This window comes from Budorcas taxicolor, chromosome 3 (assembly GCF_023091745.1).
Source record: "Budorcas taxicolor isolate Tak-1 chromosome 3, Takin1.1, whole genome shotgun sequence".
Lineage (NCBI taxonomy): Eukaryota > Metazoa > Chordata > Mammalia > Artiodactyla > Bovidae > Budorcas > Budorcas taxicolor.
Window position 1 is genome coordinate 20,123,089 of NC_068912.1, and position 19,566 is coordinate 20,142,654.

At 44.3% G+C, this 19,566-nt stretch overlaps 1 protein-coding gene across 2 annotated transcripts; it reads right to left on the reverse strand.

Moving 5' to 3' along the window:
• Positions 1-574: 574 nt before the first annotated feature.
• PRUNE1 (prune exopolyphosphatase 1) lies at positions 575-19,089 on the reverse strand. 2 transcript variants are annotated; one of them, XR_008199106.1, is made up of 9 exons: positions 18,911-19,089; positions 11,839-11,931; positions 10,977-11,179; positions 9,030-9,214; positions 8,146-8,304; positions 6,456-6,550; positions 4,205-4,363; positions 1,938-2,441; positions 575-800 (listed from the first exon to the last, which is right to left on the reverse strand). XR_008199106.1 is itself a non-coding variant. In XM_052636779.1 (8 exons), the coding sequence occupies exons 1-8, from the start codon at positions 18,947-18,949 to the stop codon at positions 2,013-2,015; spliced, it is 1,362 nt and encodes a 453-aa protein (XP_052492739.1). In that variant the 5' UTR covers positions 18,950-19,089; the 3' UTR covers positions 575-2,012. The 2 variants fall into 2 exon arrangements, 1 of the variants encoding a protein (XP_052492739.1); XM_052636779.1 differs by having other exon boundaries at positions 575-2,441.
• Positions 19,090-19,566: the final 477 nt, after the last annotated feature.

Consider the following 19,566-nt stretch of genomic DNA (forward strand, 5'->3'; position numbering starts at 1 on the left):
TCCCCAGCACTTCTGTACCCCCTTTTTCTCTGTCTCAGCTGTCGTTGCTCTTGCCTCCAAGGAGGAAGGAGGGGTAGAAGGGAGGTAACCTCACCTTCAAACAGGTTTTGCCACCTCCCTTCCCAAGAAGCAGGTTTGCACAAAAGACAAACCCTGCCTATGTGGGGGCGGGTTATGAGGAGGAGAGTACATTTTCTAAAGTGGCTAGTCTTGGGTGAGTCTAGGAAGACAATTTTCTAGACTCCTTAAAACCTTCTGGAAGCTGCTTAAAAAAAAAAAGGCAATAGTAGAAACCATTTTGGTTTTAAGACTATAGTGTGCCTACTTTTTCAAGCATAAGCAAAATCAAGGACACAGAAGTCTGTGATAGAGTTCTGGAAGAAGAAACATTGAAGGAAAGGCTGAGGATGAGGGGAGATAAGACCGCTGCTCCTTATTCCCAAAGAGAGTCAACAGAAGGAAGACAGTAAGTACAGCAGAAAGAAGGGAAATGAATCTTGAGGAAGTTAAAGCAATTATCCAAGGGAAAGGGCTGATTACAGTTGTAAAAAGAGACAGTAAAACCTCAAACAGGAAAAAAGTATTTAATACTTTAACAAAATGCAAAATAAAAGTAACCAAGTTACAAAACGTAAATTCCTTTGGTTCAATAATCACAACGCTATTTTACCTTCCAATGGCTACAAACATCATCCCTTCAAAGTGAAGTCAGACTGTTTCCCTCATATGAAGACATCATGTCAAAACCATCACACACCCCACTGTTCCGCGAAACTGTTGACAACCCACAGGAGACAGAGCTGTTGGGGAGGAAAAGGGGGAACAGGTTGGTCTGAAGAGAAAAGGGGGACTCTACACATGCAGAACAAGTAGGGGGGTGGGGGGGCTCTGAGCTGGGTCACTATGGTAGGAATCATACTCCTGTACATGCTACATGAGGCTGAGGACCTTGGTACAATTACATAGAAACAGACAATCAAGTGACCCTGAGCACTCCCAGGGAAAACAGAAACAAAAACAAAAAACCAGAGGGGCTGAGGTGAGAAAGGATGGTGGCAACGGGACAGAAACCAGGGAACATCAGTTTTGCAGACAGGGAAATGAACTTAAAGGAGTGAGTGTCTGGACAAAAGACATAGTTTATGGCACTCAGTATGAAACTTTGTTTCCTTCTACTCTGTGCAAGAAGAGAATGAGATGGGTAAGAATCAGTCCAGCCGGGGCTCCCATGGTATTTTTGCCATCTTTTGGGAAGAGTACCCCAGAGGTCTTAAGGTCTTCCCAGGTGTCTCCTGAACCAGAGGTCTTCTGGATCCCTGTGGCTCTGGCTCAGAGGGATCCAGGGAAACTGAGAGCTAGGCCACCTGATCAGGACAGAAGACAAGGGCCTCTAATCTGCCCCTAAATAATCCTGAAACAGTCACAATAAGCTAATAGAAATTTAGCCATCTGGGATCAGACACCATCACCTAATTGGGGGGCAGAGAGAGGAGTCATGGAGGTGGAAATGAGCTAAAGGCTAAAACTAGAATAAGCTTAAGGTAGGTATTGTATTCAATAAATACTTGAATTAATAAGAGAATAAATGAATACTGGAGACAATGCATGTTTGGTTCCATGAGAAATACTGGTTCTGTTAAAGAGCCTGACTGAGGGCACTCTTGGGGTACACATTATTTCTGTGCCACACTGCTGCACCTGTATGTTACTACATTATGTAATACATACAAATGTATGTTATTACATCATGACCCTGGCAAATGAAACAAATGATAGTCAGTGCGGATTTCAACAGTTAAATTAAATAATAAAATTTTTTTGATTGGTTGAGATTGTGGGAGAAAAAGGTAGAAAGCCAGCTCAGCTTTCCTTCTCTTCTTTCTCCTCCTAGCAATGACAACAGTACACCAGATCCTGGAACAATGAAGAAGACAGACCTGCTGAAACATCTCAAAACATGCATTCAGGACGGTTCAAGCAACCTCTCTCACTTTCCCCTTCCCTCTCAGCAGTCATTTCTTGGACAGGGAGGCAGTAGTAGATTCTGACAGCGAGATCTGACTACATTTCTCGAAGATGACCTCGGCTGAGAACTTCGGCAGCCCCTGATCCAGGGGGCACTCGTCCACCAGGCTGTTCATGGGCGTGGGGGGCAGTGGAGGCTCCTCCTCATCCTGACTCAGTCCAGAAAGCAGGGAGTTGCCTGCCCTGTCCAATTCTTTGTCCACCTGCTCCCCTGACACACCCTCTGTCTCAGGCTGTCCTAAAGGGATGTCCGTGGAGTCAAAATACACTGACAGGGCTTCCTGGAGAAGAGGCAGAACTTTCTTTCGAGAGATCTGGGTGTTGCCTTGAAGATAGGCTTGGAGGTTAGGATGGCTGCTTGGGACAGGGGTCAGCTTCAGGGACGGAGAGTGGGAACGTTCCAGGATTCCACAGATCTAAAGAGGAGACAAGATGGGGAGATGGTATGTAAGGTGCTGAAGCAAAAGGCTGAGACTTCTAAGAGACTTCTCTAGCAGAGGAGAAAAAAAAAATTTTTTTTTTTTAATTTAAATTAAGTCATCCAGAGTTGTTCTATTGCTTGCACATCAGCTAATACTGATTACTAATACACAGTATTTTAGAAACAGAAGAAACATTTGAGACCATATATTTCATCTTATTAATAAGTAAACCAAAGTCCAGAGAGCTCTGATGTCTTGAACACAGATGATGGTAGAGTCTGAACCAGAATCTGGGACTCCCTGCTCCTCGGATTTTGTTGTTTCCAAGGGTACTGCACTGTTTAAAAACTTGAACTCTATTCTTAGCTGAGATGGGCCAAGCATCTGCATTGAAGTCAGGGGAACGACAGAGGCAGAAAGAATGAATATATCAAATGGGGCTGGGAAGTATGCCAGGCACTGTGCCATGTCTGGCCATTTTCAAATACTAATTTTCTCAATCCTCACAACTACCTTACTGGTTGGTATTACTATTACTTAACCTCATTTATAGTTAGGGAAACTGAAGCTTAGATAGATTAGGTAACCTGCCAAAGGTCAACTCTGAATGAAGCAAAGCTGATAGTTGAACTCAGGTCTGTCACTAGAGCAGTGTTCTAAATTATTATATACCATTCTTACCAAAGGAGAAAGAGAGGAAATGGTGGGGCAGACGGTGAAAAGAGGACTACCATTTCCCAGCACAGGCAGCCAGGGTGATGGTGAAGTCATCAGAGGGACTGTGGCAGGCAGAAGAGGGGCGATTCAGGAAAGTGGGGTCAAAGCACCCTTTCCTTCATGACATGATTACTAAGAGTACCTTGTGCCCAGCAATGAACTTCACATATGATACTATGTTTCACGATCACATCACACTAGGTAGTAATACGCTGTTTGTGGACTCAGAAGTCAACTGACTTCCCTTTGGTCAAAGTGCCAGTAAGTGGCAAATCTGGGACAGGAAAGCCTACTTATCTACCTTTAAAAGGGTAGTTCTTTCCACAATGCCAAACTTACTTTCCATTGAATGAAATTATGTTTGCTTCCTGGAGGAGAAGATAAAGACAGAGAGAGGTGGGAAAAGGCAGACGTACCTTTCTTGAACAAAAAGATTATCTGGCTGTATCCAGACTAGTCTAGCAGTCCTCATTGCTAAGAAATCCAAAGAATCTCTGGACTGCCTTAAGTCCACTTTTAAATTCTTCCCTGAGTTTAGGAGTAACCAACAGAGGAAAAGAAAGGTGGAGAAGTGAGAAAGGTGGCCAAATGGAAGATCAGAGTTAAAAAACAAACCTGCTCCTCAACTACTCTGCACAGTTAGCACAGAGTCACTAATCCTTGCCCGGTTAAAGAGTAAAAAAGGTTTCTCTTCTGTTTTCAGTTTTCAAAGCAATAAGGTAAAAGAAATTGATTTCCAGGAGTTAGGAATTAGTGATTAAATCAAGTTTTAACTCCAGATTTATAACAGGTTCTTTTAGCCCAATTTCAAGTCCTACTAAGTAGGAATTGTGTCTCCAATTTTCTTTGGAATCTCCGTTTCTCACCAATAGCATGATTAAGGATGGTCATGTATAGAGAAAATGGAAAAAAGGAAGGAGGGGAGATTCTGGAAACAGATCAAGGACCTCTGTATAAATACAAGAACCAAGGAGAGGTCTTTATAGAACAGAGCAGTGGACAAGGCTGAACTCCATAGGGCCCCTAGGATAGAGACTCACCATCGTTCGAAGTGCTGCGTGGGGACAGAAAACAGCCAACTGCCGCACTGGCTCATTGTAAGTGCTGAAAAAGATAGTCATGGCAACCAGGGCATCGTAGCCGTGAGCTTGGCAGAAGGCATGGAGATCTGCAAGGAGGCCAGACCTCTGCAGAAAAGCCTAAAGCAGAAGAAACGGACAGGGCTGAGGGCTACAGCTGGACCCTCGTTATCATCCCCACAGAAGATGCTTATGAAAGTCTTCTTTGCATGATAACCTGGGACTTGTACTCCATAAACAAGGTATCTAGTATTTACTCTGAGCTATGTATGTGCTGGAAGGCAACATATAGAATGAGGAGAATATAGGCTTTGGGTTCAGACAGAATTGGTTTGAAAATCAGCTCTATTGCTTCTCAGTTATATGATCAAGGATCCCTGATCGTAAGTTTCCTCATGTAAAATGAGGACAAATTATTTATCAAACATGATTGTTTTAAGAACTAAAAAATGATAATGTAACTAACATGCTGGGCATGTCCAAGGCTATCTTGCTCTTGCAGTCAAACAAGCAAGGTCTTTGCCTTGTGGATATTTTTATTCTAAATAAAAATAGAATACAAATGGTGCATACAAATAAGTACAGACAACATGACAACTGCATCCGTGGCTCTTCTTTCTTTGTCTGTCTATATTCTTCTCCAAAATCTCATGCAGTACTTCCTCCAATGAATAATACCACCAGCTGCTTCAGATTAGGGCTTTTCTTTATTCTTGGTATTTCTAATGAGTCCATTTATACTGTGATTATGGTACTTGGAAAGCCTTTTGTGTTCTTTTTTCTTCTCTAGTTTTTCTTTTTATTATAAAAAAAGTTTTTTTAAAGAAAGTTTTTGGCTGTGCCATGTGGGATCTTAGTTCCCAGACCAGGCTCTGAACCCCTGCTCCCCACAGTCAAAGTGCAGAGTTCTAACCACTGGACTGTCAGGGAATTCCAAGCCTTTTGTGCTCTTATGTTTGGTTCCCAAACTAGGTTTTGAGCAGCAAGAGAAGAGGCCAAACTATTATTTTTTTAGTTATTTAGTGTTTTTTACATGTTATTTAGGAGAAAGCTGTGCAGTCTATGAAAGTATGTGTTTAGATCAGGTTGTTGACTGATTTAACGTAATATAATACGGAACTAGATATTAAAATACCACTATCAGAGTTATATTCATTCACCCATTTGACAGATTCACTGAGCATCCATTATGTGTCAGGCACTGTCACAGTGCTGGAGATACACCCGAAACAAAACAAACAGGGTCCCTGCTTTGGGGGAGTTGATAAACTAGCAGAGGAATAGAGACAAAATACAAGGAAACCATGAAACATGATTATTTCAGGGTGCTGAGTGCTATGAAAAGGACAAACAGGAGCCTCTTGGCAGGTTAAGACTCTGTGCTTTCCACTGCAGGGGCCTAGGCTCGATCCCTGGTCAGGGAACTAGATCTTGCAAGCTGCATGGCCAAAAATTAAAAGTAATTCTTGGAGACTTTTGAGCACAAAGGGTATTACTTTAGTTAGGGTAATCAGCAAAAACCTTTTAAAGGAGGAAACACCTGAGCTAAGTCCTGAACGAAAAGAAGGAGCCAGCTCTGCAAAAGGAGTGCAAAGGCTCTGGGATGAGAGTGAGTTTAATGGTTCTGAAAAACAGAAAGCTAACTGGGGTGGCTGCAGTGCTGTGAGTGCAGGAATGGGGCTGGAATGAGCAGACGTCAGAGAAAAGGATGAAGGCCTGATCAAAGACGGCCCTTTAAACCACAGTAAGGCCTTTAGATTTTATAGAAGTGTGATGAAAAGGCAGTAAAGGGAGGAGGGCCAATAGGATCTGACACGTCTTTTTTTTGTCCATGCTTGGTGGCTTGCAGGATCTCAGTTCCCCAGCCAAGGACTGAACCCGGGCCAGAGCAGCCAAAGCACCGAATCCTAACCACTAGACCACCAGGGCATGCCCCTCGATCTGACTTATGTCTTAGAAGAGATCACTCTGGCTGCTGTGGGGAGAACGGTTTGCAGGGGCTGAAAGTGGAGACAGAGACACCAGCGTGGGGTCACTACAGGTCACTGGGGGTCTCACAGTGCAGTGAGAGATGATGGACTGTGGAGTTACAGTAGAGATGGAGAAAAGTAGGTACGAGATATATTTTGGAGGCAAGCTAGGAATAAGGGACAAGGTTACCAACAAAACTGCAGGTTTTCTCTCTCCACCCACACCTACATCTTGCTCTTACCTCCATATCCATATATATTGCACTAATGGCCACCTTAGTGCCTTGTCTGGAGATGGTCTTCTGGTCCTTTCTCAGCATCTGCTCTGTGGTCAGTCCTAGAAATTGGATGTGAGACTAAGGGTCAAACAAGAGAACCAAGAGAACCCAGGGTCCTAGGATCAGGAAGGTGAGGACACCAAGACAGGTCAAGGAAGAGGAAAAACACAGTCGCTCTTTGAGGCAAAGAACAGGTGTAATTCTACAATGGAAATTTACTTTAAATAAAAAATTATTTTCAATTACTGGGTCACAACAGTTACCTTTAGAGCAAGGGACTTTGGGGAGCAGGGAAAATGGAAGAAGAGAGGCTTTTACTCCTGATTTTCCCCTTTCTGGGTTGTTTCACTTTTCTAAAAGTACATGTGGGACCTTTTTAAATACCCACAAGCAGTGAAAGAAAGTCGCTCAGTCATGTCCAACTCTTAGACTGTAGCCTGCCAGGCTCCTCTGTCTATGGAATTCTCCAGGCAAGAATAATGGAGTGGGTTGCCATGCCCTTCTCCCGATCCAGGGATTGAACCCGGCTCTCCTGCACTGCAGCTGGATTCTTTACTGTCTGAGCCTCCAGGGAAGCCCTGGTGGTCCATTTCTTTCTCTTTTTTAAAATATCAACAAGAGATAGCTGGTAAAAAAAGTCATGGAAGTTTTTCTTCTGTTATTTTGTCCTTTCTATTACTGTTTTTGTTTAGTCGCTAAGTTGTGTCTGACTCTTTGCAACCCCACAGACTGCAGCACGCCAGGCTTCCCTGTCCTTCACTATCTCCTGAAGTTTGCTCAAATTCATGTCCATTGAGTCAGTGATGCTATCACACCATCTCATCTTTTGTCTCCCCCCTGCTCCTCCTGCCTTCATTTTTCCCCCAGCATCAGGGTCTTTTCCAGTGAACTGACACTTTGCATCAGGTGTCCAAAGTATTGGCACTTCAGCAGCAGTCCTTCCAATGAACATTTAGGGTTGGTTTCCTTTAGGATTGACTGGTTTGATCTCCTTGCAGTCCAAGAGACTCTCAAGAGTCTTCTCCAGTACCACAATTCAAAAGCGTCAATGTCCTTTGTACATTCACCCTAAATGTTTCTTCTGCTTCCCTAACCAGTGACCTAGAGCTCCCTCTCATAATTCAGTACGGTTGACCCTCTGTACGCAGGCTTCACATTCACAGACAAGGAGGGCTGGCTGTATTCATATATTTTGCTATTTTATATAAGGGACTTGAGTTCATTCAAGCATTCTGGGATCTGTGAGGGATCCTGGAACCACTTACCTGCAGATCCGAGGGACAACTATATTCCTTCGGCATACTTATATTTTCTTTCTTTAAAAAAAAAAAAATTCACTTTTTTTGGCTGTGCTGGGGGTTAGCTGCAGCATGTGCGATCTAGTTCGCTGACCAGGGATCGAACCTGGTCTCCCTGTATTGGGAGTGCAGAGTCTTAGCTGCTGGATCACCAGGGGAGTCCTTAAATGTCTATATTTTCTAATTAGACTGAAAACCTCTGAGACTCTTAACATATTCCTTCTTATCCACACAGCATACTAGCCAGCTTCTTTCTGGTGTAAAGCTTAAACCATTCAGCATGCTCTGACATTGTTTCGCTGGTTTTCAAGCATATAATGAACAAGGCTTTTGTCCACTAGTTTAATACTTCATACCTGATACATCAAACTTGGCCTTTTGCAGAGAATCAAAGATGTCATTTCTGCTGGGCAGATCTGGGAAGAGGGCCTCTAGTTTCTCTACATAGTGGCTGTCCTTGAGGGTTGCCTTTCCAATCTTAAGGTCCATGTTCACACAGTCCAGGAGGATTGTTCCTGCGGAGAAGGAGCATGGCAGAACTCAAATACTGTGGCACTCCATTCCTGGCAACTAGAGCACACATCACCCTCAAACCCAGTGGACACAATACCTAAGGAGACTGTATGGCAACTCACGGAAAACAAAACAACTGGGACAATGTCCTGAGTGAGACATCCCAAATCCAAACTGAAATGGAGGCACAGAAATGGGGAAAAGGTAGAAAGGAAGTGTGAGTAGCTCAATTCCTGGAGATTTTGAAACCTAGTCAGAGAGAGAGGACCTCTCTTCCATAGGCCAAATTCCAGTTGGAACAGATAGTTGAATCCAGTTCTCTCTCTCTCTTTTTTTTAACAAATGGAGAAAATAAGAACAAAAAAGGTTAAGAGATTTGTACAAGGTCATATAACTACTTCCTGGGCAGAAATGGTATTAGAATTCATTTCCTGCTTCTTTGGCTAGTCCTCCTTCCATTATACAACGCTACTAATAGGCAGCTTCTAGGTCTGTTGTTTTATGCTTCCTTTCTACTCGCTCCAACAAAATATTCCCCAGGCCTTCAAAGGACAAAGTACTCGAAAGCCTTTATAATGCCTAATTGCTCCTTGAAAAAGAACCTCCTTCCTTATGGACTAAGTGGCTTTGAGAGAGTATGGTCAGGCTGGAGGACTCTAGACTTCTTCACTTTCCCTTCTCTGGGATGGGATAAAGGGTCAGGTCCCAACCCCCAAGCCACCCTCACCATGAAGAAGGGCTGCAGTTTGCCTGTCCAAGATCTCTGGTGCCCCCTGCAGGATTCTCTCGGCCACCAGGGTAGCGCAGGAGCCCACCAGCTCAACTGAAACAGGGCAGGGAGGGCAGTGTCTCTGATCGATGGGCCGATGGTCTAGCACCTCTGCCACTGCCTCCTCTAGGGCTGCGTCACTTCTGTGTGGGAAAGGGGGGTGTGGGGGAAAAGAGAAAGAAAGACAGGTAGGGGCACTCCAGCCGCACCTCCTCCTGAGGAAAATACAGACATCCTAGGCGAACACGTAGATCTTCGATCACTTCCACCGCTGCCCCACTCCTCTCAATTCTTTTCTTAAATACTATAACTGAGGCCATCTTTAAATGCTGCATAAGTGAATTTGACAAAGTATCAGCTACCCATAACTCACCCACGTTTGATGTGCCTTTCCAGTTGACACCTGGACACCCAACATCTAAATCTCTCCTGTTTCCTCAATTCACTTCATATCCAAATTGCATGCAGCTCACAGGATCCTATGGCTTTTGGCTCAGTTCCCATCCATTTCCTTCTCTCCAACCCTCTGCTACTGCCTTACTCTTGGCCCTCAATCTCCCTCATCTGAGCTACTCCAATAGCTCCTTAACCGAACATTTGCTTTCAGGGTCCTCCTACACTGTCCTCCACAAGGCATGATCATTTGAAAAATGCAAATTTGGTTCTGCTAAGACCTGGAATAAAGAGAATTGACAATAGCTCCCTGCTGCTCTAAAACAAAGTCTAATCTCCTGGAAGGGCCTACAAGGTCTCCATGATCAGGCCCCTGCCTACCTTTCTGGTTATCTTTTTAATGTCCTGCTTCTCCCTCATGGTTCATGTTCCAGTCATGCAAAACAAATCCCAGTTCTCCCAAGTCACTGTACTATTTCATGCCTACCTGCATTTTGCTTATCTGAATGTTCATTACTCTGCCTGGATACTTTTCCTAATTACCTCACCTCCTCATACACCAAGCAAACACCGAGCCTTTCAAGACTGAGATCAAGGATCCATTCTGTTAGAAAAACTTTCCTGACATCCTCCACTCCTCACTTGTATATTTAACCACTCCATCTTCCATGTGCCTATTGTCCCCTAAATGACAGTTACCACTTACCTCTAACACCCATTACAATGACCCATTTGTTTAGTTCCCTCCTCTGACTGACAACTGCTTGAGAACAGAGACTTCACTTCATCTTCATCCTCTAAACAGAAGTTTATTAATGAGTGAGTGGATAGATGGACTAGTGCCCGAAGGCTGTCCTCTGTCAGTACCCCTGCTATAACCAGTGTGCTCAAGGAAAAAAATATACATATTAGTAGGAGCCAGAGACACTTGGAAAGATCTGTATTCGTATTGCTTTGCTGGCCAGTTTTTTCCAATCCTGAATTAGGGATGGAATTATTATAGGTGTGTACATTTGTTAAATAGCACTAATGAGATACCGCTTTATGAAGGAAATGATCTTGCTAATTTAAAAAAAATACAGAAATGGCAACCCACTCCAGTGTTCTTGCCTGGAGAATCCCAGAGACGGGGGAGCCTAGTGGGCTGCCGTCTATGGGGTCGCACAGAGTCGGACACGACTGAAGCGACTTAGCAGTAGCAGCAACCATTATTCAAAGGTTTCCATTACAATAAATCTACCATGAAATCTTAAAACAATGATACCAAAGGTAGATCTAAATTATTTCTGAGTTATCCTTTAGTTTGAACTCTTCATGTTTCTATTTCTTTTTATTACTTGTATAATTAAAGAAGTGACAATATTTTTTACTGCCTTTCTATATCTGGTATCACCCATCAATTATGATTAGCCCATGAGATCCCTGAGAGCAAACATTCCTCTACTCTTTGAAAACCTTACTCATCACAGCCCATGGCACACGGTAAGTATCAGCTTTATTTCTCCCACTTACTTGGGTAAGACATGATGGTCAACAAGGATGAGGGTAAGCTGGCCGGCCTGGTGCAGTGCATGGAGGTCAATCTCATCCCGGAAAATCAAGAGGGACTCTGGAATGTGAATCTTCTGAAGGAAGAAGACATTGTCACCTCGTAGAGGTAGCTCTGAACGTTTTATATTTAAAACTGGCACAAAGACTTCCTCGGCCTCAGTTGTCTGGAAAGGAAAGTGAAAAGGAGGTATGGCTGTGTTATGTGACAGGACAGGAAAAGTCACAAGACCACTGGGACTAAGGGAGACATGATCTTGGGGAAGTTACTGCCTTCCTCAAAGCCGCAGCTTTCCAGTCTGATCAAAATAAAAGGATGACCCTTACCGTCTTTCCTTCTTAGCAATAACATGAAGGTCAACAAGACAACTCGTGGAAAAGGCCTAGTTCCAGATGCTGCAGAGAAGAGCCTATCGGTCCTCCAGAGCTGACATGGGCATGAGGAATACACAGAGACCACTGACACCCACTGCTGTTCAGTCGCTAAGCTGGGTCTGACTCTTTGCGACCCCATGGACACAGGCTTCCCTATCTCCACTATCTCCCAGAGTTTGCTCAAATTCATGCCCATTGAGTCAGTGATAACTCAGTAAATGACTGTGTGAATATCGCTTTATGGTTTACAAATTCTTCAAAATACATCTGCTCATTTGATCCTCACAGCAACACTGTGAAGTATTATCATTTCAGATTGTATAGTTACTGATATGAGACTCAGCAAAGTTAAGAGATCTGAGTTACCTAAGGCTAAATGCTACCAAATAGCAGAGCTGGGTTTTGAATCCAAATGTTTTCATTCTAAGGGACTCTGTTCTTAGGTACTCACCTTTGCCAGGTAAAAAGCCAGGGCAAGGGCTGACACCATGGAGTCCAAGTCACAGGCTTCATTTCCCAGCACAACATGTATGGGTCGGGACTCCTAGAGAGGTGGGATAATGGGATTAACAAAAGCATCCTCTAATCATTTCCATTTATCTAATACACATGTAGGGCTGCACACACATCCTCTCACTGATCTTCATAGAGGAGGTAGGTCAGATATTCTTATGGGTCCTCATTTCACGGATAAGGATATTAGCTAAAAGGGCATATGTGTTCTAGCCAAGCTTTTTGCATTCCACTCGTGTCTCCTTAGTGGAAACGTAGTCCCTCCTCTCACCACAGTCTCCTTGAATGTTAAACTTTCAGGAGAGCAGTAAATAATTCTCTGATTCTTATGCTCCTTGGGATACTCAAGGAGTAGTTAAAGGTACAGCATCTGGCGTAGCTTTCCCAGATGTATCCAAACCATATCAACTCCGGTTTGTACTTTTTTCCTGTTTTCAAATAGGGAAAAGAATCTTTTCACTTCTAAATGAGAATAGGTGAATAGACTTTGAAAATACAAGTAAAAATAAGATCAAGTCCCTTATCCAAATAGCTAGTCCATGAAATTCCCCGTACTCAGAGGAGTGTCAATGATAGCCAGATTAACCAACCCTCTCACACCCAAGAAACTGATACTTTCTCCAATGGGTTCGGACTAAAACAAAAACAATTGCTGCTGCTGGAACTTTTATTTTTAAAGCTTTGAAAATCCAGCTGCTGATAAGAACTCTGAAGAGGGAGGCACATCTGTTGTTATTATTAACCTTGTTATTTTGCATCTCCCTATCGGACTTTAAATAAAATACACTAAAACCTACAGGTCCCCAAAATAGCAAAGATGCATTTGGCCAGGTAGAATGAGATCATACAGTCCATGGCTCGGCTTAGGCACAGGGATTCTCTCTTTCCAGTTTACTTTTGAATTTCTATCTCAGCCTACTTCTAAAAGATAGGAAGGAATAAGAGAGATTCCTTAAGAGATGCATTAGCTTAATTTCAGCCCTACTGGCCTTTTGAACTGCACAATTCTTGGCTGCAGGGGCTGTCCACTTGTGCATTGTCATATGTCTGGCAGCACCCCCAAACTCCACCTCCAGTCATGACAATCAAAATGTCTCTAGATTTGCCAAATATTCCGCACGGGACAAAATCACCCCCAGTTGAGGACTGCTGGGTTACAGAAAAGTGAAAATCCACTCTGGCTTCTTCAGTCAGGGAAGATTTGCTAGACAGATTTTAGAGAATCGGGGAAGCATTTAGAAGAGTAAAACATAACAAGTAATGGTTTATCAAGTAATATAACTTTAGGAAGAAAGAGAATCTATAGGGACCTAGAATCAGCTTCCCTGTATTGACCATTATCCACTCTCCTCACTTGTCCAGAAACCCAAAGCCAGAAAGGGACAATTTTAGAAGACTTCTGGTGGTAAAAACTGTCTTGTCTAGTAACTAGGTAAGCTTTTATTTTAAAACCACCCTCTTCTCCATCTTCTACTCCCAGCCCTAGTTGTTGTTCTTGTTTAGTCGCCAAGTTATGTCCAACTCTTGTGACTCCACGAACTGTAGCCCGCCAGGCTCCACTGGGATTTCTCTGGGAAACATGGGTTCCAATTCCTGGATTGGGAAGATCCCATGGAGGAGGAAATGGCAACCTACTCCAGTATTCTTGCCTGGGAAAATCCCATGGACAGAGGAGCCTGGAAGGCTATAGTCCATGGGGTCCCAGAGACGGACACGACCGTGCAACTGAACACACATGCACCCTAAAGGTCACATTTTAAAATTTTTTACCTCTGGGGAAAGTCTGCCCTTAGGTTCTCCCTTGTGCCCATTTCTCTAAACCTATTTCAAGAGTGTGGCAGCCAAGACCCATTCACACCGAACAGCATAGGAGAGAGAAGATTCTTTTCAATATTAAACTCTTTGCCAACACAATATGAGAATTCTGTACCCAAGACCCGAGGCCCACAATGACTCCTCTGACTTGCAATTCGTCCTCCTGATACCAGAGAAGGCCCCTCTGTTTCCTGGATACCACGAACTGACCAGATGGCTGTGGACCAAAGTGACAACAAAGCACTTGAGATAAGTGGCCGCAGAGATAACTTGCTCACAGCAGCAGTAAGGGAGGGCACTATGTTCTCTAGAGAGGGAAATATACACACAGGAGAGGCCGCACGGTCCTGACTCTGGAGAATAAAGGTAAGAGGAACACAGGACAGGCAGGGCAGGAGAGGCCTATTGCTGGGCTTGAAGAGGCCCTCAGAGAAAAATGGAAAAATGGTCCTTCCAAAATTCACACTGGCGCTGCTTCCTTCCAAGTGGCAGCTGAATTAGGCTCAATCAGATCCCCAGCACCAAGAGAAGGCTAAGCAGAGAGCAGGGACCAAATACAACGTCACGGCTCTGAGGGGAGGAGAAATGACCACCAGAGGAAGGTGAATAACTAAGCCCTTGGGCTCAGCCAAGCTCAGACAGCAACCAAAAAGAATTAAAACAACAGGAATACTCTGGGACCGTCAGCAAATCTTGGGACAGGAGCAACCAAGGGAGGCGGTAGCGTTCCTTCCCCGCTGCCGTCAGCACCCACCACTCCCCTGGCCTGACTGGCCCATTCACCGCCCACGAAACCTGACGGGCACATTCCCAGCTCCGGCCTTTGCACTGCTGGCTTTTCTCTGAGAGGGGCCAAACTGTCACTGGAAAAGACCACAGGCTGGGGTTGAATCCCAGCTCTGCTTCTTGCTGTAGGACGTTGGCCTCTCTACGCTTCTTTTCCCTCATATAAAAATGGGGATACTACTGTAACCAATTTCATGAAGTTGTTATGAGGATTAAATGAGACAGCACGTAAGAGCCAACTCTGTCATAGTTCAGAGGAGTTTCCTTCCATCTTCTTTCTCCAGCCCTTGCGGTCCTTACCGAAGCCCCCTCTCTCTGCAAATCGTCCCTGCACCCAGGCCACACCGGTCTCTGCTACTTCCAGCTTCCTGTACTTGGGGTATAGAACTTAACCACCACCTTAAAGAGCTCACTATCTTTTCATGGGCGTATATCACAAATCTTTAACATAGCTTACAAGTTAGGTGACTATATACTTTGCTGTTCAAACCAGTACTCTTTTGAGAATGAAAAGGGCTACAATTAATGATTATATTTCAATAAACTATCCTGGGCAAGCCAGGTATATGAATGCCTAACTTACAAGGTACCATTCTCCTCTTCATTTAGGAAAAACATGGGTAACTCTTAACCCCCATCCCATCCTCCCCCAGCTGAAAGCACAAGCCAAACAGCCTCAGTTTTCTGACCATCACACTGACTTCACACTGGCGCTGCTTCCTTCCAAGTGGCAGCTGAATTAGGCTCAATCAGATCCCCAGCACCAAGAGAAGGCTAAGCAGAGAGCAGGGACCAAATACAACATCACGGCTCTGAGGGGAGGAGAAATGACCACCAGAGGAAGGTGAATAACTAAGCCCTTGGGCTCAGCCAAGCTCAGACAGCAACCAAAAAGAATTAAAACAAAAGGAATACTCTGGGACCCTCAGCAAATCTTGGGACAGGAGCAACCAAGGGAGGTGGTGGCGAAGAGTTCAGGGCAAATATAGCTATACTTAGAGCATGAGGAAACCTGAGCTGCCAATGGAAGAAATACAATCTGAGAGCCACAAGTAGATATAAACTTTTTTTTTCCTCCCTTTAAAAAACCCACTAGTTGAAATGACTGTATTCTGATGTTCTTTGTGGCCTCAATGGTGCAAGAGGGAATGGTTTTAGGGCTAGCAGAGCCAACCACTTCCCTTCTAAGGCTGAATACGGTCTGATGCTTACTCTACAAACCAGTTAATGAAGAAGGAAAAAAGGAGACAAGGAGTCAGAGATAGAGAAGCACTTCCGGCAGGGAAGATGGGACTAACTGACAGTGACGCAAGGACTGTAAATTTCTAAGGAGAATCAGCCAATCCTGATTTCTGCCTCATGCCTGAGAAGTGCAGACAACGCACATTATCCAAAGCTTCTGGATGTTTAGCCAGAAGCCAAAGCTTCTAGTTTAGCCACCTAAACTAGAATGTGGCCCCCCGCGAAGCAAAGATTTCCCCCCACCCAACTAAAAGTGACAGATGACTTACCATGACTAGGACATAAGATTTCTTTTAAATAGAACAATCTACTATCATTGTGGTGGCAGACTGTAGGAAATTTCACTGGTATCAAATGCTGAAAATATGGTATCAATAGGAAAGTTGGCTGAGTTATCAGCTGTTTCTGTCTTATATAAAAGTCCAAGCATTCACGATTTCCTAAAAGTTATACTGTATTTTAATAGCAACACTCAAACTTAACAGTGTCTCTGGGGACTTCCCTGGTGGTTCAGAGGCCAAGACTCCACGCTCCCAATGCAGGGGGGCCAGGTTCCATTCCTGGTCAGGAAACTAAATCCCACAATCTGCAACTAAAGATCTAGCATGCCACGATGAAGAAAGAAGATCCCGCATGCCACAACTAAGACCCGCCACAGCCAAACGAACAAATAAATAAAAATTAAAAAAAAAAACCACAACAGTATCTCATGGAAGCAAGCTAAATGTCCATCGACAGAGGAATGGATAAAAAAGATGTGGTACCTTTATACAATGGAATATTACTCGGCCATTAAAAGGAATGAAATAATGCCATTTGCAGCAATATGGGTGGACCTAGAGACTGTCATACTGAGTGAAGTCAGTCAGCAGAGGAGAAATATCGTATGACATCCCTTATTTGTGGAATCTTAAAAGTAATGATACAAATGAACTTACAAAATAGAAAGAGATTCACAGACTTAGAGAACAAACATGGTTGCCAGGGAGAATGGACAGTTAGGAAGTTTGGGATGGTCATGTACACAACGCTGTATTTAAAATGGATAATCAGCAAGGACCTACTGTATAGTACGTGGAACTCTGCTCAATGATAAGTGGCAGCCTGGATTGGCAGGGAGTTTGGGAAAGAATGGATACCTATATATGTATGGTTGAATCCCTTTGCTTGTTCACCTGAAACCATCATAACATTGTTAATCTGCTATACCCCAATACAAAATAAAAAGTTTAAAAAAATAGTTTCTATCTAAATCATGTCTTTCTTTAGCTAAGAAACAACACTGTGGCCTCTGGGAAATTGGAAATGGAGAAGAAAAAGACCGTTCTCACTTTCTAATTGTGTATCTTTTTTGTATTAACTTTTTTTCACTATGTACATTTTCTACTTCCATAATTACAGACAATCTAAATCACTGGGTGTCCACCAGTATCTCCTACTACCAGGCCACCCACTAGCTTTGTTAGTCTAACTTTCTAATTTCTCTTGGCCCAGGCTAGGTTGTGTGATAAGAGCTCTAAGATATGACCTCTCCTTCACAAGTTTGGAGAAAGGAAGATCTAGATCTTGTTCCCTGGGAGAATGAAATCAGGCAGAGAAAAGTCAGGATATCAGTAATATTGAAAAAATCGTGTTTTTCGGCTTCATATTCCTGAGGAAGACATACTCTTAACCTGGGACACTTCTGGAGAGTAGACGCTGTAGAAGAGAGGCATGCAATGAAATGCTATATGGTAAGGTTTCAGGTTCAAAGACTCTTTATCAAATGGTGAAAAAGACTGGTTATTTGGGTCATTAAGGAAAAATCCAACTTCTTGGCCCTTGGAATGGTGCCAAAAAGCCTCTATATTAGTCTTTAATGAGTGCCCTGTGGTGGAAATCAGAGGTAACCAAAATGAACTGGTCCCAGATTGTCTTATACATTAAAATGACCTTCCCAAATTTGCATTTCACAAGGAAAAATGTAGTGTAATTGGTTTTACACTAATTGAACTTCACTCCTACTCTTCTTTTGTTTTCGGCCAAGCCACACAACACATGGGATCTTATTTCCCCCACTAGGGATCAAAACTGCACCCCCTGCATTGGAAGGGTAGAGTCTTAACCACTGGACTGCCAGGCAAGTCCAGAACTTCACTCCCATTCTTCAGGTGAGGACATTCCTTTATGACAGCAGCTGATTCTGCAGGAGGAATTAGGTGACTTTTAGGATTTGTTACAGACCAGAATCTTATTTCCCAGGTGAATTTGTCAAGTTTAAGATACTTTAAAAGGAAGCAGAGTCAACCATCTGTCAAGGTTTCTCCAAGGGTAGTATAACTTGAAGCAGGGGGGCCAGGTGACCTCCTGGAGCCTCTCTCTGGCCCGTTGTTTGCTGCTAATTGGGAATAGCGACCTAACGTTGCACGACCAGTCAGCAAGGCTGGGAGACTCCAACTGGCTCAGAGAGTACCAAAAATAAGCCACAAAGCATTCAGGAGTCATGCATACAGTTTTGATTACAAACATACTTTGTGCTTATCCCCATCCAGGTCGCGGATTTTTATGTAATTTGTGTGTGTTGAAGTCAAGGAGGTAAACTGGAGGCAAAGGAATGCAAGACTGTCGGTCAACAGACCTGCCTGATGTACTGTGTGTGTTTTCCTTAAAAACAGATTTAAAGTGTAACAACATGACGACCTTTAACTTAGAAGGAGTTAGGCCCGTCAGACAAAAACCGCCGTTCAGAGGCAACAAAGCCGTGGGCACAGGTTCCCTCGTACTCCCGGGGTTCACCTGGAGGCCAGGGCGCCAGCAAGGCCTCGTGAACGGAGAACTGAAAGAGGGGCAGGGAGGAGGGAACAAACACACCTCGCGGCCGGCACAGCCCGGGTCCCATTGACGGAACTAACCCAGCGACACCGAGCAGGGGCTCAGAGGCAGGACCCGGCCCCACGATTCCGCCTCCCCGCTCTCGAGCAGACCCCAAAGGCTGGAGCCCCTAAGTGAGCATGCATCCCCACTCTCAAAGGCTAGGTTCTCCTTCCTCCCTCCTCAGATTTCCAAGCCCCCAACCCACAATTTCGCGTTCCCTCCACACAAACCCTCGGTGCTCCCCAGAGCCCACATCTTCGTCCTTCCTGGACCCCAGGATCCATTCCTTACGATAACAAACAGGGGTCCCTTACCTGCAGAGCAGCTCGACAACCCTGCAAGTAGTTCTCCATGGTGAAGCCCAACGTGTGCCGCCGCCCCTCGCCGCTGAGAGGTTAATCGGCGAATGCGCCCCGCCCCGGACTCAGGGGCTTGCGGCGAGTCGGGAGGCGGGACTCGAACCCGCCACACGGCGATTCACCCCGGGAGGAAGTGCGTAACAGGGCGCCCCGGGAGCCCGACGATGCCCCGCCCCCAGCAGCGGAGGCCAAGTTCTGCGCCCAGAGACTCACGGGAGGCGCGAAGTGTAGCGTGGTGCGGAGGCATCCTGGGAAATGTAGTGCCGCAGCTCCGCTATGGTTTCCCCAAGAATTGCGGGAAGGAGAATTATCTGAGTTCACAAGTATGTATGAGTCATATAATCTATCTTTGTGGCTTCTGAACTTTCCCTCTTGAGTCAGGCTAAGTATAGCGTCTTTCCATAAATTATATCGACCACCTGGTTGACATCTAAAATTCCACTGGGCAAAAACAACTCTTCATCTTTCTTGAATTCTCTTCTTTACCAAATTGACCAATTATGTGGTCTTCCTTGTTATAAAAAAACTTTAATAATCTCTGACCCCTCTTCTTTACTTAACACCTAACAGTCTCTTGCCAACTCCTGATGCTTCTTTTACAACTCTGTAAC

Excerpts from the sequence above, each read along its gene's own strand:
- PRUNE1 (XM_052636779.1), bottom strand. The coding sequence starts at position 18,949 with ATGGAGAACTACTTGCAGGGTTGTCGAGCTGCTCTGCAG. Across the intron at positions 9,215-10,976 it reads GACCATCATGTCTTACCCAA|AAGTGACGCAGCCCTAGAGG; the intron begins GTAAGTGGGAGA and ends TTTCCCACACAG. Across the intron at positions 4,364-6,455 it reads CAATATATATGGATATGGAG|GCTTTTCTGCAGAGGTCTGG; the intron begins GTAAGAGCAAGA and ends CTTCTGCTTTAG.